This window comes from Musa acuminata, chromosome BXJ3-11, assembly GCF_036884655.1.
Source record: "Musa acuminata AAA Group cultivar baxijiao chromosome BXJ3-11, Cavendish_Baxijiao_AAA, whole genome shotgun sequence".
NCBI classification, from domain to species: Eukaryota; Viridiplantae; Streptophyta; class Magnoliopsida; order Zingiberales; family Musaceae; genus Musa; species Musa acuminata.
Window position 1 is genome coordinate 5,448,363 of NC_088359.1, and position 20,747 is coordinate 5,469,109.

General features: G+C 37.5%; 2 protein-coding genes across 5 annotated transcripts; one reads left to right on the top strand and one right to left on the bottom strand.

The window, feature by feature from the left end:
- Positions 1-1,716: 1,716 nt before the first annotated feature.
- Positions 1,717-11,056, top strand: LOC103970569 (uncharacterized). Of its 4 annotated transcripts, none has more exons than XM_009384387.3 (6): positions 1,717-2,018; positions 4,436-4,736; positions 5,999-6,157; positions 8,160-8,455; positions 10,123-10,348; positions 10,735-11,056. In XM_009384387.3, the coding sequence occupies exons 1-5, from the start codon at positions 1,824-1,826 to the stop codon at positions 10,336-10,338; spliced, it is 1,167 nt and encodes a 388-aa protein (XP_009382662.1). In that variant the 5' UTR covers positions 1,717-1,823; the 3' UTR covers positions 10,339-10,348; positions 10,735-11,056. The 4 variants fall into 4 exon arrangements, with proteins under 4 accessions (XP_009382662.1, XP_009382663.1, XP_009382660.1 ...); XM_009384388.3 differs by having other exon boundaries at positions 10,784-11,056; XM_009384385.3 differs by having other exon boundaries at positions 1,718-2,018; positions 10,123-10,360.
- Positions 11,057-11,632: 576 nt separating this feature from the next.
- On the bottom strand, positions 11,633-13,639 carry LOC135652231 (uncharacterized). The gene has a single exon (XM_065173036.1). The coding sequence runs from the start codon at positions 13,305-13,307 to the stop codon at positions 12,684-12,686; it is 624 nt and encodes a 207-aa protein (XP_065029108.1). The 5' UTR covers positions 13,308-13,639; the 3' UTR covers positions 11,633-12,683.
- Between the last annotated feature and the right edge of the window lie 7,108 nt (positions 13,640-20,747).

A 20,747-nucleotide genomic window follows, 5' to 3' on the forward strand; every position in this document is an offset into this window, starting at 1 on the left:
GTTTATGGTTTTGCAATGTGAAAACTTTTTCCTCTGAGCTAAAGTAATGTAGATCCTTAAGATTACATGAAGCATCTTCCTAGATGTGTTTTTCCTCATTGAATTCTGCTATGGGACTGAAAGGACTGAGGAGTGCATTTCCTACAACCAGTTGAGTGGCCTTTATTTTATATGATCAATATCATAGTCAGCTCTTAGCTATTGTGCCAGGTCAGATAGGTTTTCCATCTCTTCATTAATTCTTTCTGATTAAGGTTTCTCTATCTTTCTATATCATAGCCATTAATCCCATTGAACAGGATAGCCATTCTATTTTGTTGTGCATGTTATAATGTAGAGATCTTAACATGTAACTTTTGGGTATTAATGCAACATTTTGGTGTCTCTGCTATCTGACACTTTTGAGACTGACTCGGTTGTTTGTTTCTCTTTAAGATGCAACTTTAATTCTCCAATTTGAATGGTGTATCCAATTATTCCTCACATGTACGTTTCGAATGCATCATTTCTGGATATGATTGTTGGAAAGTACTCTTAGACATATGAAATTTTCATTACCATGATGTCATTTAATGAAATTATAGATAAAATATCCCAGTTTTATATGTTGATGTATGAGTCACACACATGATGTGGAATTTTCATTATTGAAGTACCTAAAATTAATTTCTTCCCTTCTTACTATCCATCATGGTCATGTCCAACGTTTGAAATCAATTCCTCACCACGTATTTACCAAACTATAATAAAAGATTATTTTTCTAAAACAATATTCATATTTTGGGAATTACTCCCTTTTTTATTTGTTTCCTAGTAATATTTTTAATTTAAAAATACTCAAAATGCACTTTAAAATTTTTAAACTGTTATAGTGCTTGACTCGTGTATTATTTTTCAATGCCATTTATAGTGTTTTATTAATATGTTAAAAATATTATAAATATTATTAAAAAAATATTATGACATTATATTATGTTTGGTATTGCTCATACATTATTACAATATTATATTTTGTTGGCTTATAGTTAGTTTGGTTAAGGTTAAGAATTTATTTAGATCATTTATAGTATTTTCTTATAAGACTTATAGTATCTTTATTGTGGTAATCAAAATATTGTAACAAGTCAATTTTTTATTTTTATTTGGGTGATTTTTTTCAAAAACTATTATAAATATCTATTTGAATCAATTGGTTTTTAGTGTGTTTTAATTTTATTTGACTTGTTTATTGTGTTTTCAAGTAGATTTAGAAGGCATGTTATCATAATAATGTTAACACCAATGAATCATATGGGCAAACTGAACCAATATCAAATCATTTAATGAACCGACGATCCAAAGGGTAGTATTTGGGATAGGAAATGAATCTCTTAGTTGTTGAGGGTGCTGTCTGAATTTTTTTTTTATAGTAGAAATGTTCTGTAAAAAAAATAATAATCAAAATTAAGTTTTTTTTTTTGGAAAATTCATCCATAATATAATATAATATAATATAATATAATATAATATTCTCTTCCGGCTGGACAATGGATGGGCTTCCGATTAATCGATTGCGTCGATCTTTCTTCTTCGGGTGTCGCATACGCCTCAAATTCGTTGCTTGGTGGACAAGCCAAAAAGATATATATATATATATATATATATATATATATATATATATATATATATATATATATATATATATATATAAAATTAATGTGTATATGTAACTATGTAATGAGAGGAGTGAAAAGGGCAGCAGCAAAGTAGTTAAACCGGAGGTGTAGGGCTTGCGAACGGATTCTCGGGAGAGGGCGGAAGAGAAAGAGGAGGGAGGGAAGGACATGAGACCATCGGAGTCGAGGTTCCTGCAGGAACTGGTGCTGTACGCAGCGAGCGCTGCGCTGAGCTGCCTCGTCCTCTTCGCCGGGCTGCGCCAGCTCGACCCCAACCGCGCCGCAAGCAAGAAAGCCCTCGAAAACAAGAAGGAGATCGCCAAGCGCCTTGGACGGCCCCTCGTTCAGACCAACCAGTACGAGGTCTTCATCTCGCCTCCCTTTCTCCTTTCCTCTTCTTCTTGATTTCTACATGCCCCGTGACCCCTCACGGTCGGTTCTTTCTATGGCGTTCTGGGTTTTAGGTCTCCGGATGCAGGTTTCCGTGTATTATTGAATGCAGTTAACTGACATAGTGATGCCTAGGGTTTGTTTTGGGGGAGACAATTTCCAATTTGTTTTTATTCTGAGTAGCTGATATTGAAATTTGTCTGCGATCCCTTTTTCTCCTAGGTTTTATATTGAATTGGGTTCCAACAAGATGATTTTGAGTACTCCATTTCTAATTCAGTCTGTCTTCTGTTAATTATTTGACGAATAGTGTATGCATGTTGACACATTTCATTGATACATGTTTGATCAATAATTGTTGTTCCCGTGATCGATAATGTACAGTAACTTGACATCCCTGCTTTGATGTTCTTCTTATCTGGCCAATCCCTGTTTTTTCTAATGATGACACCATGTTCCATGATGTTTATAAATATAGTCTTTTATTATGATTAACCCGTAGGTCAAGGTTGAAACAAAGAGATTAAACTCTGCAGTCTTTTTTATTTATGAAACTCCATAAAGTACAGAATATTTTGCTTTGTAACACTTTTGCAGCTTAGTTTTGTATTAGCCCTGATTTAGTATTGGCATTGCTTCGTTAGAACTATGCCTCCTGCAAGCACTTCTCTGTTTCATGGAAGACAAACCTCCCAAGGGATTAATTTAACTAAAAACTAATATTATTGATGCTATAACCTACATAAAGTACTAGCAAACATTGCATAGTCATTCATCAATTATAGATAAATATGAACTATCTTGCCTTTCGTGGACTTCCATAGTTAACACACTGCAATAGGCTCAAAGTTTTAAATTGGTTAATACATCTCATAGATATCATGGTTGTAGCTTCCTTTCTCAAAGCCTTTTTTATGTATTAGAGTATGTACGCAATTTTCATGTGGTTTCAGATAAGGCATTGATTACCTTGAAAAGTTTATAAGAAAATACATGGCCAGGGTTAGTAAGGGACCCATGACATCCTAGAGCTTTTTTGGTTAAGCTAAGTTATTGTTTGATTTTAGTTAGGTTGATCTCAATTTCACTTGGAAATGGAATTGATCACATATTGTACACAAGATCACTTCATTTGAGCACGGACTGACAGCATCCTGTTCCTCTTTACCCTCCTGTCGGTCTTTTCTACTTTTGCTTAGCGTGAAGCAGTACACTTGTTATGCTTATAAACATTGTTACATAATTTCTTTGATCGGATTATATTTGTACTTCTGAATTTCTTACCGTGTAGCATAATCCATAGCTCATGAGAGCTAATTATAGAGTGGTTATGTTTCTTCCCTTCTTGTCTTTGTCGATTCCTAGGCATTTACCAAATAATGATGTATAGAGTCTAACTCGGTGCAAGTTCGAAGATGTCATTATTTTTTTTTATTTTTTTTATTTAAGTGCTTGGTATCTCCTGAACATTCTAATGTGGCCCTTGATGAAAAATGAGAAATGTTGTCACAAAGCATCATCCCAAGTTATGGCAATCAAATCTGTGCCATGATTTTTTCCTTTGAGGCAATCAATCTGTCCTGCATTAATTCCTACCTATGGCAATTGAGGATTTTGTTAGATTGGTTTCCCTTCCTGACCTTTCCTTGGTTGTTTCTATTAAGATTTGAGCTTGTTAACAAACATGTATCAAATTGATGGCACACAGCATTAAGTTATGCAGTCAAATTGCATGTCCTGGAGAAATACGCGCACCTCATAGAGCTGCATACATATGCAGCTGTGCTAGTTACCATCTATTGCATAAGGCACATGGGCATGACACAGCAGGATTCATCTATGTGATCAGCATGGTTGTGTCATGTCTGAAGTCATATCTTAGCATGGCAAATCATATATTAGCTCTTGGAAAAATCAGTGTGATTCTACATTTCAAATAGTTAGATTAATTTTGGTATCACATATATCATAATTTACTATAGTTAGATACCAGCAAAATATACTCATACTATCATGTAAATTTCATCTTCCAGATTTAGTTTCTTCAGGATTTCCAAAATTTGTTTTCTTTTTTTTTTTTGGTGTGATGCAGTCTTATATGCAAAGTTTCATTCTCCCTCAGATATAGTGTGAAATTGTCTTGTTAAACCCTGTAAGCACTATGCTCTGGGATGGTACAAGGTATGTAAAATTTAAGTTTATAGATGAAGATAATAATATACTTGGTGACATCCTCCATCTTCTAAATTTGTTTTACGGATATGGGTAACCTTCATTTTTAGTAAAGATTTTTGCTTTTGGACGTGATTTTTTAATTCTACATTTTGTTTGGAATCAATTTGTAGGTAACTCAACAATGTCTTAATGATAATGTGTAAATGCATTTGCAGGATGTAATAGCTTGCGATGTTATAAACCCTGATCACATTGATGTTGAATTTGAGTCTATTGGGGGTTTGGAGCATGTGAAGCAAGCTTTGTTTGAGCTAGTCATTCTCCCCCTACGTAGACCTGAATTGTTTTCACATGGAAAGCTTCTTAGTCCTCAAAAAGGTGTCCTACTGTATGGGCCACCAGGAACAGGAAAGACAATGCTCGCAAAGGCCTTAGCGAAAGAGTCTGGGGCAGTTTTTATTAATGTGAGAATCTCGAATTTGATGAGTAAATGGTTTGGGGATGCTCAAAAACTTGGTAAGTTTGTTTTTATGATACATAACAGAGGGCTAATTTTGCTTATTTTCATCGATTTATTAGTATACTCGGTTGTTACGATTACTAAACTACTTGCTTTTCTTCATGTTCAAGAAAATTATTGTTATTTTTCTTTTATTTCATTTAATTTAAAATGAAATGTAAGTATGTTCAAGGTAATTGACCTTATTCAAATTCTTGTCATATCATATGTTTAAATTCATTGTTAGAATAGGGTTGAGATGATATCTGCTATTTCTGTTATCAAAGAGGCAATTTTTTTTTTTATGGTTTAGTATTGGTGAGACACAAATTGTTGCACTAATTTCTTTAAGTGAGTAATTGATTTCTTCTTTCTGATAGGTAAGAAGAGTCCATAAGTGCTATGCTAATATGGTCACCATCTGAAATGAGCCTATAAAGAATGAAGATTAAAGGCCTCTCATTTCTTGATGTGAATTGCAAAAATGTTCAAGCTTCTTTGGAGTTTGGATGTTTATAGAGGGATAAAATCTTTTGAAGATATTATTTATAATGATTCAATATAAGTAATTCTTTCAAAGATTTTTGTTTTTCCTGTTGCTTGTGTGCTTGATGACCTATAAATATATCATTCTCATTATTGAATTTGAGGTGTCTTCTTTCGTTGACCCTTGTGAATTATTGTCTTAAAACTTGTGCAAATAACAAGAGTTTTATGAAGGTGTCGTCTACCATAGCTGATAAAGACTTTGACAAAATAAGTAACAGTTTAAAAGAATTTTTTTTCTCCTGTTGCTTGTGTGCTTGATAACCTATAAATATATCAATATCATTATTGATGTAGAGGTGTCTTCTTTAGTTGACCTTTGTGAATTATTGTCTTGAAACTTATAAATATAACGAGAGCTTTATAAATAGATACTATGAAAACAAGTTCCATATTTATAATTGGTAGTGCACAAAGTATTTCAGGTAATGCTATTCTTAACATGTCTGGAAAACAGAAAACCTGCTCTTTGAGGTTGTTCATGTCATTCTCTTGTGTGATCTTCTTGTGAAAAGTTGGTACCATTGAGATATTCATTGGATGAAGGAACCCGAAAATTCTTTTAATTTGGAACTAGGATTTGTTGTCACTATGTATCATGCTGAAATTAGGCATTAGCTACACATGCTATCATGTTTTAAAATTTTGCTGTATATCACCATACGTGTCAGTTACTTTTATTTTTTTGTTGTCTAGAAGCATTTTGCATAATATCTCACTTGTTCTGTTGCAGTGGCTGCTGTCTTTAGCCTTGCTTATAAGCTACAACCTGCTATCATTTTTATTGATGAGGTGGATAGTTTCTTGGGTCAGCGCCGTAATACAGATCATGAAGCCATGACTAACATGAAAACTGAGTTCATGTCTTTGTGGGATGGTTTCACAACTGATTGTGAGTATTCCATTTTCTTGGCTCTCTTTATTGTCTGGATGTATGTCATATTTCCTTGCTTATGTGGCTTGCTCTTAATCAGCAAAATCTGTTTCCAGTTTTGGTTTGTCATACACCTAATATGCTTTCTTCTTTTATGATATCCAACCCAAGGGCAAGAAGGCCCTTTATGCTATCAATACAGCCTTCTAGCAAATGTGAGTGTGCATTGTTGAATGAGCATGTACATGACGTGCTTCTTCTTATGAATGATTTTTTGTTATTCTGCTGCATGTAGCTATATGTTTTTATAAGAATCTAATTTGCGTGGTGGTTCCCAGGTTGTTGGCATATGGTACTGAATTTTCTCTTGATTTTTTTTTATTGTTGTTCTGGTGAATGTAGCTATATGTTTCTAGTTTGTATGATGTTTGTCAGGTTTATTAGTAGTAATTTTGTGATACTACAGAAAATAATAATTATATGTTAATGGAGAGTCTGCACACACATCTGCTAATTGAATTTGATTCAGACATTTATTGAGTATAGTTTTTTTTTGTGTGTAAAAGAGCAGTAGAGAACTCTTCTGCTAGCAAAGAATGTGGTTGAAAACTCTATATTATTTTGTACTTGCTTCATGGAACAATAGTTGATTTTTTTAACTTAGTGCCTGGTTGATCACAAGATAAAAGATGCCCTGAGAAATAAATCTTATGTTTTTTTCTTTTAGGATAAGCAAAATGATTTTGATTCCCTTTCCTTATTTGTGGAATGCAATAAATGCTAAAAGCTATTCTTTTTCTGAAGGTTTGATGAAGAAGACTTAGGAAAACTGAAAAAGCTTTTCTTATCCTTTGAGCAAAGACATCAGAAAACAATAAGTTGATATTTCTTTCTAAAATTTTGGATTGCTGTTTTTCACTATCTTGGGTCTGCTGCAAAATGAAACCTGTATAACAATTGTCCCCGAAAGCTATTCTTGATCAGTCTTTACCAAACAAAACACACGCTTAGGTTCCTATTTGAAGTCAGAAGCATCTTATTTTCTTTCTGATATGTAAATAATACTTATAAAAGATTATTGGTGATCCACACCCGTGAGAGGGCTTTCTTTATACATCTCTATGTACTCACAGGTAGATGTTGATATCATCTGTGTTAAATGACTCATTGTCATGAGGTTGGAGCGTGACAGAAGAAAGCATAGTATTCCCATTGTCGAAATTTTTTTTATTGTCATCGATTGACAAAGTCCATTGAGATAAGAGTATCTTTAATTGTCTATGGTCTCTGCTATCCCTCAGTGAAGCAAAGATAATTATCATGTGTGTTAAAGTTGTGGTTCTCATTGTCATAAGGTTGGATCTTGAAAGAAGACAGCGCCATGTTCCCGTCATTCTGATCTTCCGTTATCACTAATTAAGAAAGTCTATTGAGATGGAGTTTCTAACCCTCTATTATATCCATTTATCATTGTTGATTATTTCATATAGGAAGGTTGTATCTGTTGCTAAATGTTTTGCCAACAATGGATACAAGTTAAAGTGAGCGAATAGCATCAAAGGTCCATGTCATCCTCAGATTGGACAATTTTTCTTGGAGTTAATAATAATCTCATGCTCTTTTCAGGCTCAAGACCAAACTTTTAAGATCATATTTTTCTTTTTCCAGGCTCAAGGATAAACTACCCTCTTTTCCCAGCTTGCATTGCCTAAACACACTTAAACAGGCTTTTAAATGTAACCAACACCTAGTGGTACTTTGTCTAAAAAAGAAGTGATGAATAGGAGTGCAGAAGGGTTCTTATTTAAAAAGTAAGGATGCTGTACTATACTAAATATGATTTCTGCACGTACTATTTCATATTTTGACATTACTGCAAGAAAATGGTTTTTTATTCCATTCTTCTGTTTATTAATTTATTGTTTCAGTTACTACAAGTAAAAGATGTATCAGACTTCCGTTTGTGTCTACATCAGTTTCCAGACATTCATATTAAAACTATTGTGCATCAATTTTACAGTGAATGCTCGTGTGATGGTTCTTGCTGCTACAAATCGCCCATCAGAACTAGATGAGGCAATACTCAGGCGCTTTACCCAGACCTTTGAAATTGGCATGCCTGACCGAAGTGAGAGAGCCAAGATACTAAAGGTGATCTTAAAGGGTGAAAATGTGGAAGAAAACATTGATTATGACTACATAGCAACCTTATGTGAAGGTTTTAGTGGTTCAGATATACTTGAGCTGTGCAAACAAGCAGCCTATTTTCCTCTCAGGGAGCTGCTGAATGACGAAAGGAATGGAAAAGCATCCAGTGTGAGTATACTGCATTTATATATCAATCTAGCTATTTTTTATTGTAAAATGATTTAGATAACCCAGATTCAAATCTTCATAAACTTAGCCTAATATTTCTCATGTTCTTTTTATGTATGTTTACCAGGAGCCATTTACAATTTGATCAACTTGGACAGGGTATCAACCCCAAACCTGGCAGAAATTAAACCTGATCTGGGAATGGTCGGGATTGGGAATGTCCAACCTGACTCTAAGTCGTCTAAGTCAAACAATAAACCATCTTGACCTCAGCCCAACGGGAATCCTTTTTTGTGGGTAGTTATAAGTTTTAACTACTGTATCTTCATTACATGCAACAATAACCCAACTCAAGATTGCAAGTGTTAGGAAAGAAAAATATAAATGCTGGATCATGTTGAGTTCGTTTTATCTCTTGATGTAACCCATTCCGCCCAAGTCACTGTTCTAAACATGGATCTTTAGGCCATTATGGTTCTAACGAAGGCTATGTTCACAGTGTTATCCATGCTGGTTGCAACCTTTATTTGTCTTCCTCTTCTCTTTTTGAGGTCTTGAATTTGAACTGACCCACTCTCCTTGTTGGTGCACTAGTGGTCCTTGGTGCAACTTGCTTGAGTAACTCATTTTATTCTAAGGTGCATCTTTTGTTACTATGTTCTCCCATATAGGGTTATGTATATCATGGTTCGCTTTATTGGTCCGCACCGGTGTATCGACTAGTCGTCGGTACGATGTGTGTCGATATACTAACACATGGTACGATGAGATGTACCGATAGACTGGTATGTATCGCCCATACCGATCTTCTATTGGACTAGTATGTATCACCTGTACTGGATGGTACACTGCGGTACGACGAACCTTGATGTATATCATCATGTTCTATGGTTAGGGGAGTTCAAATCGAATCGAAAAATTGAACTAGTTCACAAATGATTCGGTTTTGAAGGCTATAAACCGTTCTGGTTCGAGGGTGCCCCTTTTTGGTTCGATTAACCGGTTCAAACCGAACTGAACCAATTTTTAACTTAAAAGATATCAATCCGGTTGAGATCACTGCCCTAAGCTCTTAACCGGTTCAAACCGATTAATCAAACCAGCCCAATTGCCTAATTTTACAAATAACGTAGGCTCACTTTCACAAATATTGTTGTGTCGTCTAATTAGACCAAGATTCCGGTTCGATTTAATTGAATTGAATCAACTCATCTGAAATTTATTTTTTTAAAAAAATTACTTGAAATTATAAACTGGATAACCGAATTGGATTAACCGGTTTTGAATCAGTTCGGTTAGGTAGATCCGAATTGGTTTCGGTTCACACTATCTTATTTTAACTGAACTGAGTATAAATAAACGGTTCAGTTTGGCCATTAACGGTTTGGTGGTGAACTGATTTGAACATCCCTATCTATGGTTATTACCTATTGTATTTTATGATATTCATATAAGAAACCGTGATTGGAGTTTTTCCTGGGAAAAAAATTTTGGATTCTGGACAATATTGCTACATCTTTATAGTGTTAGGTGCTTTATAGAACTGGTTGATCCAGAATAATTGTTGGAGATAAAAAAAATTATAGCCAATGTTGAAATTGTAATCAGTTTCTAATGTTACATAAGATGTGTATCATTCACATGATATCTTTAATTGCTTTTGTCAGGGACCAAGACCATTAAGACAGCCTGACTTGGAGAGAGCATTAGTGACATCTAGAAAGGTGAAGAAGGCCACTGGTATGAGCAGATTGGGTTCACAATCACCTCCATGGTCTATGCAAGCAGAGCCAGATGATGAGGAGGTCCACAATGCTATCTTGGAAATCTCAAAGCTTATGTCTCGAATTGTTGGCAACCAATCAGAATCACAGGACTCTTAGGTCATTTCCAGTAAGTTACAAGGTACAATATTCTGTTTCCTATGAATTTATGTTCTGATTTAGACACAAAATTTCTTCACCCAGAAGCTGCAGTCACTCTGCTTCAAGTCTGCGTCATCTTTAATTTTTTTTATTATCTTCAGCTGATATGTTTTCACCCAACAGGATATTCTCTTTTGACCCCTCTAGGTTCTTATGTTCTTAATATAAATGCCTCAATTACTTCATGCAATTATTCCACCAGATTCTAGGTCATCTATATTTCTGTACAGCTTTCAATAATGATTCAGTTCTCATCATATTTCAATTGTTTACTTAGCAAGAAAAGGTTCACTCGTTTATAATGATGCTGTTTGTATCATATCTCTCCTACTAAAATTCCCTTTGCTAATGCAGTTGTTCTTTTGTTTGCAATTCATTACCCGATCACATTGCTACTCTTTAGATTCCCTCCCTAGTGGCGAACTCCTCTGGATAATGCTGTTGGTATATGCTGACTGAAAAATCGAACAATTTTGTTTGCTGAACATAATTATCATATTTTGAGGCATTTGTGGGGTTGCCTTGTTGATCTCATCTCAGCAGCCACCTTTTTTGATAAACATGTTCAATTGGCTTTGCCACAACATTATACGGTATACTGAAATACTAGTTTTAGGCTGTGTTGTTTCTTTTAGTTGATTCCATAATGTTCAATGGTGTAAACCATTTTTTCTTATTCCTCTCTCTCTCTCTCTCTCTCTCTCTCTCTCTCTCTATATATATATATATATATATATATATATATATATATATATATATATATATATATATATATATATATATATATATATATATATATATATATATGTGTGTGTGTGTGTGTGTGTCTGTGTGAAGGATTACATAAGGATATTTCTGGTTCATTTATCAAGGCTACCTGAAATATCGCTGGTTCATTTACCAAAGGTTAAGGTATTTGGTCAAATTTATTCATTAAATGTTGAAAGTTTGAGATATGAGGCAATGTTTTTATTTTTGTGTGTGTGTGTGTGTGAAGATATCAATTAGTTTATAGCTGGCTAAGTTCTATTCGACTCATTCTGCACGCCTTGTCTGTGGAATCATGCAACCTGAATGAAGCATGACATGAAGCCTTTGTACCTGAACTTTATATACTCACATCTACTGCATGAAGCACATCCAAATGTGAAAGTACTCGAGCAGCTATGCCTGGAATGGCATAATTGCCATTTTACGTCAGCCAAAGGTGGTCTCTGTCCTCTTCCAGTCGAGAAAACATCAATGGCATTCGAGAGATCCTTTGCTTACACTCTGCAGCCCTTCACCTCTGCCAGTGTTGACTGCGGCATTAAACAAAGCTCGAGTGCTCCGCTGCAATCTGTTTACCAAACAAGAATAAGGTGATGTCTGCTTCAAACAAACGCCAACATACACTGGGCATCATCTTATTCTGGGGTTGTGGGGGACCTGCGCTCAGGCAACGCCAACAACTCTCCGCGTACTGACAAAGCGAGATAGCTGTACACCATCACGCCAATGGAGTGACATATCCCAACAAAGCAAATAGAGATATCTCAGCTGGTGGGTGTCGTCTGGCATTCTGGATTTGGTGACACGCCCAAACGGCATGAACCCAACTATATCACTATTCTCGACATTTCTCATGATCTCATATCACACACACTATAAAATGTTTTCAAACAATAATATCAAATAATCACCCAAAAATACAGACAAATAAATAGCTGTGTTTTCATCAAAGGGACAAAATTAGATACCGCATAGAATAAATATGTCGGCAGGTATAAAAGGCATTATTATTATTATATTACACAGATACAGACACACAACATAAAAAAGAAGAGCAAAGGAGGTTTGGTGAGAGATTCGTACCTCAACTTTGCTTGTTTGTCTTTTGCTTAACGAGTGTTTAGATTAGACTTGACTATAGTTAAATCTATAATTAAGGTCTATAATAAGTATGTCATGTGAGGGCTTTGGGTGGAGCTTTCAAGTTTGCGTTCAGAGTAGGATTAGACTTTTAGCTTCATATATTATGGGTTTACTGGACTTGATTATTTTGTCTAATTGGTTCCACATCCTTATCCTCCCCGAAATCTCATGTAATTCTCTAAGAAACTTCATGGGAAACTAATGGATTAATGATATATTACCATCTTCATCGTTTCATCAAAGTTAGTTGATTTATGGGTCTTGTGGTTAAAAATAGTAGTTTGATTTTTCTTTAATTACGACACAAAGTAGCTAATTTTCTATTAATTTGCAATGCAAAATGGAGGAGGAATTTATGTGGAGGAAACGCTTCCCCATGCTTTGTTTGCTTAAGCGCGCCTGATGCGATACACGGCGAACACCGAAGTCTCTCCCTCCGCCCGCAACAACGGCCGCACCCTCTCTTCCACCTCCACCACCTCGAACCCCTCCCGCCTCAGCGCCTCCAAGCACTCCCCGACGCCGGGCCTCACCTCGCTCGCCGCCCACCCCGTCGTGCTCTCCCCCCACGCCGCCCTCATCGCGCTGGCCAGCCCTCCCATCTCCTCCGGGTCGTAGAACACGTCCGACATCAGCACCACGTCGGCCTCCGCCACCGCTTGCTCGCCCGAGCCCCACCGCAGCTCGCGCACCTCCACGCGGCTCCCCAACCCGTTGGCCTCCGCGCTGGCTCGGAGGCCCGGGAGGAGCTGGGCGACGTCGGTGAGCACCACGCGGGCCGCGCCCATGGCGGCGGCGAGGAGGCCCGGGAGGCCCGTCCCGGCGCCGAGCTCGAGGACGGTGACGCCGGCAAGGTGGGGGCCTCCGTCGGCGGCCATCCACTCGGCGAGGTGGATGGCGGCGTCCCAGAGCCAGGAGCCGGTGAGGGCGCGGCCGGTGGAGGGGTCGCTGGAGTCGTCGCCCTCGTGGATGATGAGCTTGTGGCCCGAGATCTCCATCTCTCGGATGCCCATTTCCGCCTCTGGGCTGCTGGATTCGCTGGTTGATCGTGTCCCCCCTCTTACCTCCTCGCTCCATTTATACCGCAATGTCCCAAGTTAGTTCCTACATGGCGAGTTGCACTATATAAGAGTAAATGTCTGCGTCGTTAACTTTGTTGTCGAAAAAATATCGCACGTGTTACCACGTGCAAAAAAAAAAAAGCACAAATGAAAAAATAAAAATATAATTTTATTATTTTTAAATTATTAAATTTATATCCATTTCTCACCTTTAATCGATTTCTCTTCCTCTCGTCTTTTTAACATATTTACCTATTGCTCGTCCATCATACCCACTCCACCTATATTGCTTGACCATTGTAGCTCCCGACCTCCCGACCGTTGTCTCTCTTATACCATTCGTCATCACTGCACTCGCATTGATAGATTACCGCTCCTGTATTGCTTGACCGTTGTCATTTCTATACCACTCGACCATCACACTTGCACCACTCGTCATTGCCACAATAGACCTAACTCGACGCACCTGCTTGCCACCTCAGGGTTTATGTTTAGGGATGATTGGGTTTCCACCATCACTACTATTTGCTTTTGCTTCTCCTGTAATGTTGACTATATCCATGGAATGACATCAAATTATTTTATAGATTTCAATTGTATTAGCAATTTGTTATATGTTATAATCATGACATGACAGCCACACAATAATACAATATTTTCTTTCTACTTTTCACAATGTTCCAACAAGGAGGGCAGCCTGAACTATGCTGTTTATTCTGTATATTGATAGAAATAATAGAAGATAGAAATAATAGAAGATAAGAACAATAATTGAAAAAGTTTTATTGTAGAAATAAAATAGCTTTAGCTTAAATCTATTAACATGTTCCCTCTCCTATTTATACAGATTAGGAGGAAGGATTTTCCTCAATAGAATAAACAGAATAGAGAGATTTCCTCATATAATTGGGGAAATCTTATCCTCTATCAAGTTATCCTCTATCAAGTTGGGAAAATCTTATCTTCTATCATGCCCCCACAAGATAGTGCTCTTGACAAGGATACCAATCTTGGATCGATGCAAAGAATGGTTTAAAGCAAGAGGCTTCGTGAGTAGGGCAAGAGCAGATCACTGTTGCTGTTGCGATTGCTGTTGCTGTGAGGGCACAGGTGTTCCCTTCGTTCTCCTTACATCCACCATTCGTTCTCCTTAAGTCCGCCGACTGTTGGCAGATCAGCGAAGACTACCGCGGTGAGGAAGATGAGGATTGGTCGTGGAGCCTCTCAGGAATGTGGCTGTAGCGGAATTGGTCGCTGGCCGAAGATAAGGGCGAAGCTTCGCTTTTCTCAGCGGCGTTGGTCGCTGGCCAAAGGCAAGAGCGAAGCTTCGCTTTTCTCACTGCTCTGATACCAAATAATAGAAGATAAGAACAATAATTGAAAAAGCTTTATTGTAGAAATGAAATAGCTTTAGCTTGAATCTATTAACATGTTCCCTCTCCTATTTATACAGATTAGGAGGAAGGATTTCCCTCAATAGAATAAACAGAATAGAGAGATTTCCTCATATATTTGGGGAAATCTTATCCTCTATCAAGTTAGGGAAATCTTATCTTCTATCATATATAACGATTGTTAAGCTGTAGATGTCATTTCGTATTGTATACAACCAGTCTTAGAATATATTGTGAATCAAAGAGAATTGTTACCGGTGATAATAGAATTTTGTATGTGATTTGGCAATTTGGTAGTTATCGAAGGAAAGAATAGAAGATAAGAATAATTATTGAAGAAACTTTATTGAAGAAATAAAAATACTTCAATACATTAAATGAAAGAAGCTGTGAGGGCACAGGAGTTCCCTTCGTTCTCCTTAAGTCCGTCCTTCGTTCTCCTTAAGTCCACCAACTTTTGGTAGATCAGAGAAGGCAACGAAGGTTACTGCGATGAGGAAATAAGGATTTGCCGTGGAGCCTCTTAAGAATATGGTTGCAACGGCATTGGTCGCTGGTCGAAGACAAGGGCGAAGCTTCGCTTTTCTCAACGACGTTGGTCGCTGGCCAAAGGTAAGAGCGAAACTTTGCTTTTCTCACTGCTTTGATACCATGAAGGAAAGAATAGAAAATAAGAATAATTATTGAAGAAGCTTTATTGAATAAATGAAAATGCTTCAATCCGTCTCCTATTTATACAAATTAGGAGACTGATCATATCGATTAGTGATATATGGTCTCGTAATGTGATACACAATCAATTTCATATACATCATGCCACAGGAAACTATCTATCATATTGAAATCATGCTTTAATAAAAATTCTATGAAATCATGCCAACAAATCTGAATCTACATTTTCAGCAATTAAACATAATAGTCAGATCTAACCCAAAGACATGTTTCCTATCACTTAAGACATGACTCGAGCTTCATAGTGCATACAGATCCATGAAAATAACATCATAAGCATCCATCCATCATTCATTTCTGATTATTACATGTAGTTGTTCAATGCATTATCGAAAAAACATCAAATTGGTCATAATGCAGCCAATGTTCCAACATGGTATAAGTTTTTCCTTTGGTAAATAAGCTTCTCATCTCTTAGCCACATGTGAAAGCCGGAGATCATCTCGCTAAACCATTGTTGAGCACCTATGCCATCCCAACCTAACTGTTCCACCAAGTACATGTTGAAATGTTGGTCTTCGAGATCAGAAGTCTGTCTTCAAAGCCTGACAGAAGTTGTTAATGATCAGAGAAAAATAAATTGTTACCTTAAAGTATACCAATCTTGTATCTTATACATAATCAAAATTCTATCTATATGCAAATACTGAGAAAGATTTAGATAAAAAAATGTAAGAATTGCATTATCTATTAGTACTTTAACAATGTTTTTAGCAAAATTTATCCTTTATTATGGTATTTTTTTAAAAAAATTAATTTAAAAATGAAACATATATTATGATTCAACAAATATGAATTCAACATAATGACTCAAAATATAAAAAAAAATTTAAACACTTATCAATAGTTTCATCATTCGATAATTCAATAATAGGATCTTTATCTTTATAACCGGTTCTCATTCTTCTCATAATTATTGTTATTGCTTGGGGCCATTACACTCCGATCCTTGATTCTTGCCGATGTTGTATCCAACGAGGTTCAAGAACTTATCAATCTCGGTGAACAACAGGAGCATCATGGCAGAAGTGGAGACACATAGGTAGCAAGCTTCTCTAATGATGACGACACCGTCGATAGCCAAGGCGAGGATTATGGGGCAAAGGGCAAGTTGGGTCCGGTGCGACGATGGCAAGCGGTGCAGGTGCGGCGGTGATGAGTGGTGCAAGTGCGACGGTAGCCAACGTTGTAGGTGCGGTGATGATCAATGGTGCCGGAGCGACGACGATCGAACGGTGCAGGTCAAGTGGGTGCGGTGGGTGAGCCGCAAGAAGTATGTCAGAAAGAGGAGAGAAAGAAAATTCTATTAGGGTAAGAAGTAGATATAAATTTAATAATTTAAAAAATAATAAAATTATGTTTTTATCATTTTCATCTGTGCTCTTTTTGCATGTGACAATACATATGATTTTCTCTGTCAATAAAATTAATGACGTAAGAAGAATTGATGTTAAATGTTTCACCTTCATAAGTATAGGGACCCAATACTATTTTTTAAAGTATAGGGACTGAGATGCTAACCATAGTTAACTATAGAGTGTAATCTATAATTATCCCTTCTCGACAAGACCTTTTCAAAACTTAAGTAAGAAAAGAATTGTGAGACTTTAATTAGTCTTTTCTTGTTTCTTGAAACATCCAAAAGAGTCATTTTATAATGAGCTTCAAATATCGCAGTAGTTATAAATGATAGCAGATAAGATTTTCTCAACCATATAAGGATATCTCTATATTTTGTTGAAGGAAATCCTCTAATCTGTTGAGGGAAATCCTCCCTCCTAACCTGTATAAATATAGGAGAGGGACGTGTGAATATAATCAAGCTTCTTCGGTTATTTCTTTTCTATCTCTTTTCTAACATGTATCAGAGTCTTCTCTCTTGCGGATGTAGGCAGCTCTATCGAAGCTTTCTGCTACTCCTCTGAGTGTCGGTGTGCAAGCTGGAAGGACCGGTGTTGATTTCCTTCCTCCACTACAGAACACCGGTGATTCCTCTCCCCTGCCTACTCCTGTTTCCTGTCCGACTGGAAAGGGCAGCGTCGCTGCTTACCTCTCCTCCTACGCCTGTGGGCTTCTTATCCCTCCTCTCCGACTCCGTCACCCGTTGTCGCAGCAAGTTTTCAATAGCTTCTGCAGTTGTAGCAGCAGCAAGCATCCGCAGCCGCTCTTCGCTGCAGCAACAATCTTCGCTGCAGCAGTAGCTACTCTTCTCACTTATTTCTATAGGGACTTATAGTTCTTCTTCTATAGGGCTTATCTTCGTATCCTGGCGGGCTCAATTTTCTAATCTCTTATTTGGATACGACTTGCTAGGTTACGTTGACGGCTCTTTCAGTTGTCCGCCAACTATGCTCAACATCCCCGGAGAACCTAGTCTGATACCTAATCCTTCTCACAAACTATGGCTGCGTTAAGATCGTCTCATCCTCAAAGCTATTCAAGCCTCAGTTGTTGGATCCGTCGCTCCATTGATTTCTGCATGTGTGACTATTGTCGATGCATGGTCTAAACTGCAAACAACTTTGGTGAATCATTCACGTATTCGTAAGCTCAGTCTTCTATCCAAGCTGATGGGAAGTACTATCACTGATTATCTACAAAATATCAAAGTTATCATCGATGACTTGGCTTTGATAGGTCATTCCCTATATGACGAGGAGATCATCATCCATACCCTAAATGGTCTTGGAGACGACTATAAGGAGTTGGCGATTGCAATTCAGGCACGCGACTCGCCAATCTCTTTTGAAGAACTCTATGACAAGTGACTGACTATGAGATGTATTTAAAACATACAGACAAACTGCTCGGACCATCTATCATAGCTCAAGAGGAAGAATACTCGGTACCCTCCGAACGTCCCCCTTTATCCTCCTAACTTCTCGCAAAGTGCAACTCCAATACTCGTCCACCTTGGCATCCTGTCCCTTCAAGCCAACAACGACGAATCGTCTACCAACTATGTGATAAAATCGGATACTTTGCTAAAGTTTTTCGGTCTCGACTCCGCCTTCCTGCTCTGTCACACTGGCCTCAGGCAAATCTTCTCACTACTCCGATGACTAGCCAACCTAACTGGATTGTGGACTCTGGCACCTCCCATCACACCATCTTTGATCTTCAGAATTTGTCTCTCCATAATCCCTATGGTGGTGATGAAGATATCATCATCAGTGATGGTAACGACCTTTCTATAACTCATATTGGTTCCATAATACTTACTTATAATACTACTACATTTACACTCGATAATATTTTATATGCCCCTAATATTAAACACAACCTCATTTTTGTTTCTCAGTTTTGTAAAAATAGCAATACTTCAATTGAATTCTTTCTTGATTCCTTTCTTGTTAAGGACTAGCATGGGGGCATCATTGGTCCAGGGCCTAAATAGAGGAAACATTTACGAATGGTCGTCAGCTTCACAAATAACCCAGCCCACTGTTCATTCTTCCGTTGTGGCTATAGTTGATATTTGGCATTGTCGTCTTGGTCATCCTTCGTCCCTTATTCAGCACAAATTACTTTTTAGTTTCTCTCTTCCTATTTCTAAATCACATAGTTCTATAACGCATTGTGATGCATGTCTTAGTAATAAAAGTCATCGATAACCATTTGACCCTTCTTCCATTTCCACCTCTAAACCATTTGAAATTATCTATGCAGATATTTGGGGCCCTGTCCCAATCCTATCTATTCATAAATTCAGATTTTATGTCATTTTTTAAGATCACTTCACTAAGTATACTTGGTTATATCCTCTTCACCATAAATCTGACGTTTCGATCGTCTTTCCCACTTTTCGAAAGTTGATCGAAAACCACTTTCAGTCTATCATCAAAATAGTTTACTCTGATGGTGGCGGTGAATATCAAGCTCTGGCGTCCTATCTCTCATCTTGTGGTATCCAACACCTCAAGTCTCCCCCACATACTCCTCAACTTGTTGGCTCCACCGAACGCAAACATCGACATATAGTAGAAACTAGGCTTACACTTCTCCATCAGGCTTCCATGCCTTCATTTTGGACGACAGCCTTTCAAACTGTCATCTATCTTATAAATAGAATGTCTACGCCAGTCCTACGATACCTATCCCCATTTGACTCACTATTTCATAAACCCTCAAATCTTCGTAAACTCATAATATTTGGTTGTCTATGTTATTCATGGTTGCGTCCTCTCACAAGTTAACATCATGATTTAATCCTTGCATTTTTATAGGTTACTCTCTTGAACATAATGCTTTCCACTGCTATAATCTCTACACTCACAAAATTTTTATATCGCGTCACATTATTTTTGTTGAGTTTGTCTTTTCTTTTCACAATCATACCTCTCCTACCATGCAGACCATCTCATTAACCAGTTCTCATTGGGGTATACCTCCGATCCAATCGGATGAGTCTCCCATGACATCGTCCAGTTCCTCCTCTCATGATCCATACTATTCCACTCCTCCGATTCAGCAATTGCCCATTCCTACTCCACTTCTCTCTTCTTCGACTATTGGGGTACTTGGTTCAGGATCACAATCGTTATCTTTACCTCCTTCTCAGCTAAGTGACCCTAACGTACCTCCACCTGACCCAGCCTGTGTCAATGATTCTCAACCACTTCTTCCAACAACACAGCCTTACGGTCCCGTAGTCTCCATCCTATGACCACACACTCTAAGAGTGGTATTTTCAAACCACGCCAGGTCTTTGATCTCCATGCTATCGTGGATTCTTTATCCACCACCGTTAAACCTACCGTCTTCACTCAAGCCCAAACATCTCCGCATTGGCATACCACAATATGTGAGGAATATAATGCCCTCCTCCATAACTTAATATGGGATCTAGTACCATTTAATCATACACAAAACATCATCGGGTGTGAGTTTTTCAAGTTAAGCGGAACCCCGATGGCTCTATTGTCCGATATAAGGCACGTCTTGTCGCCAAAGGGTTTCATGAAAGATCTGGAGTTGATTTCATTGAATCGATTAGTCCCATTATTAAGCCCACTACAATCAAGACTTATCCTGAGGCTCACCACCTTTTTGCATTACATCGGTCTAAGATTGGCGTCTTTGATGGGAGCACCATCTTGCGGGGGCATGATAGCAGATAAGATTTCCTCAACTATATGAGGATATCTCTCTATTCTATTGAGGGAAATCCTCCCTCTGTATAAATATGAGAGGATACGTGAATACAATCAAGCTTTTTCAGTAATTTATTTTCTATCTCTTTTCTAACAATAAAGATGATAAATTC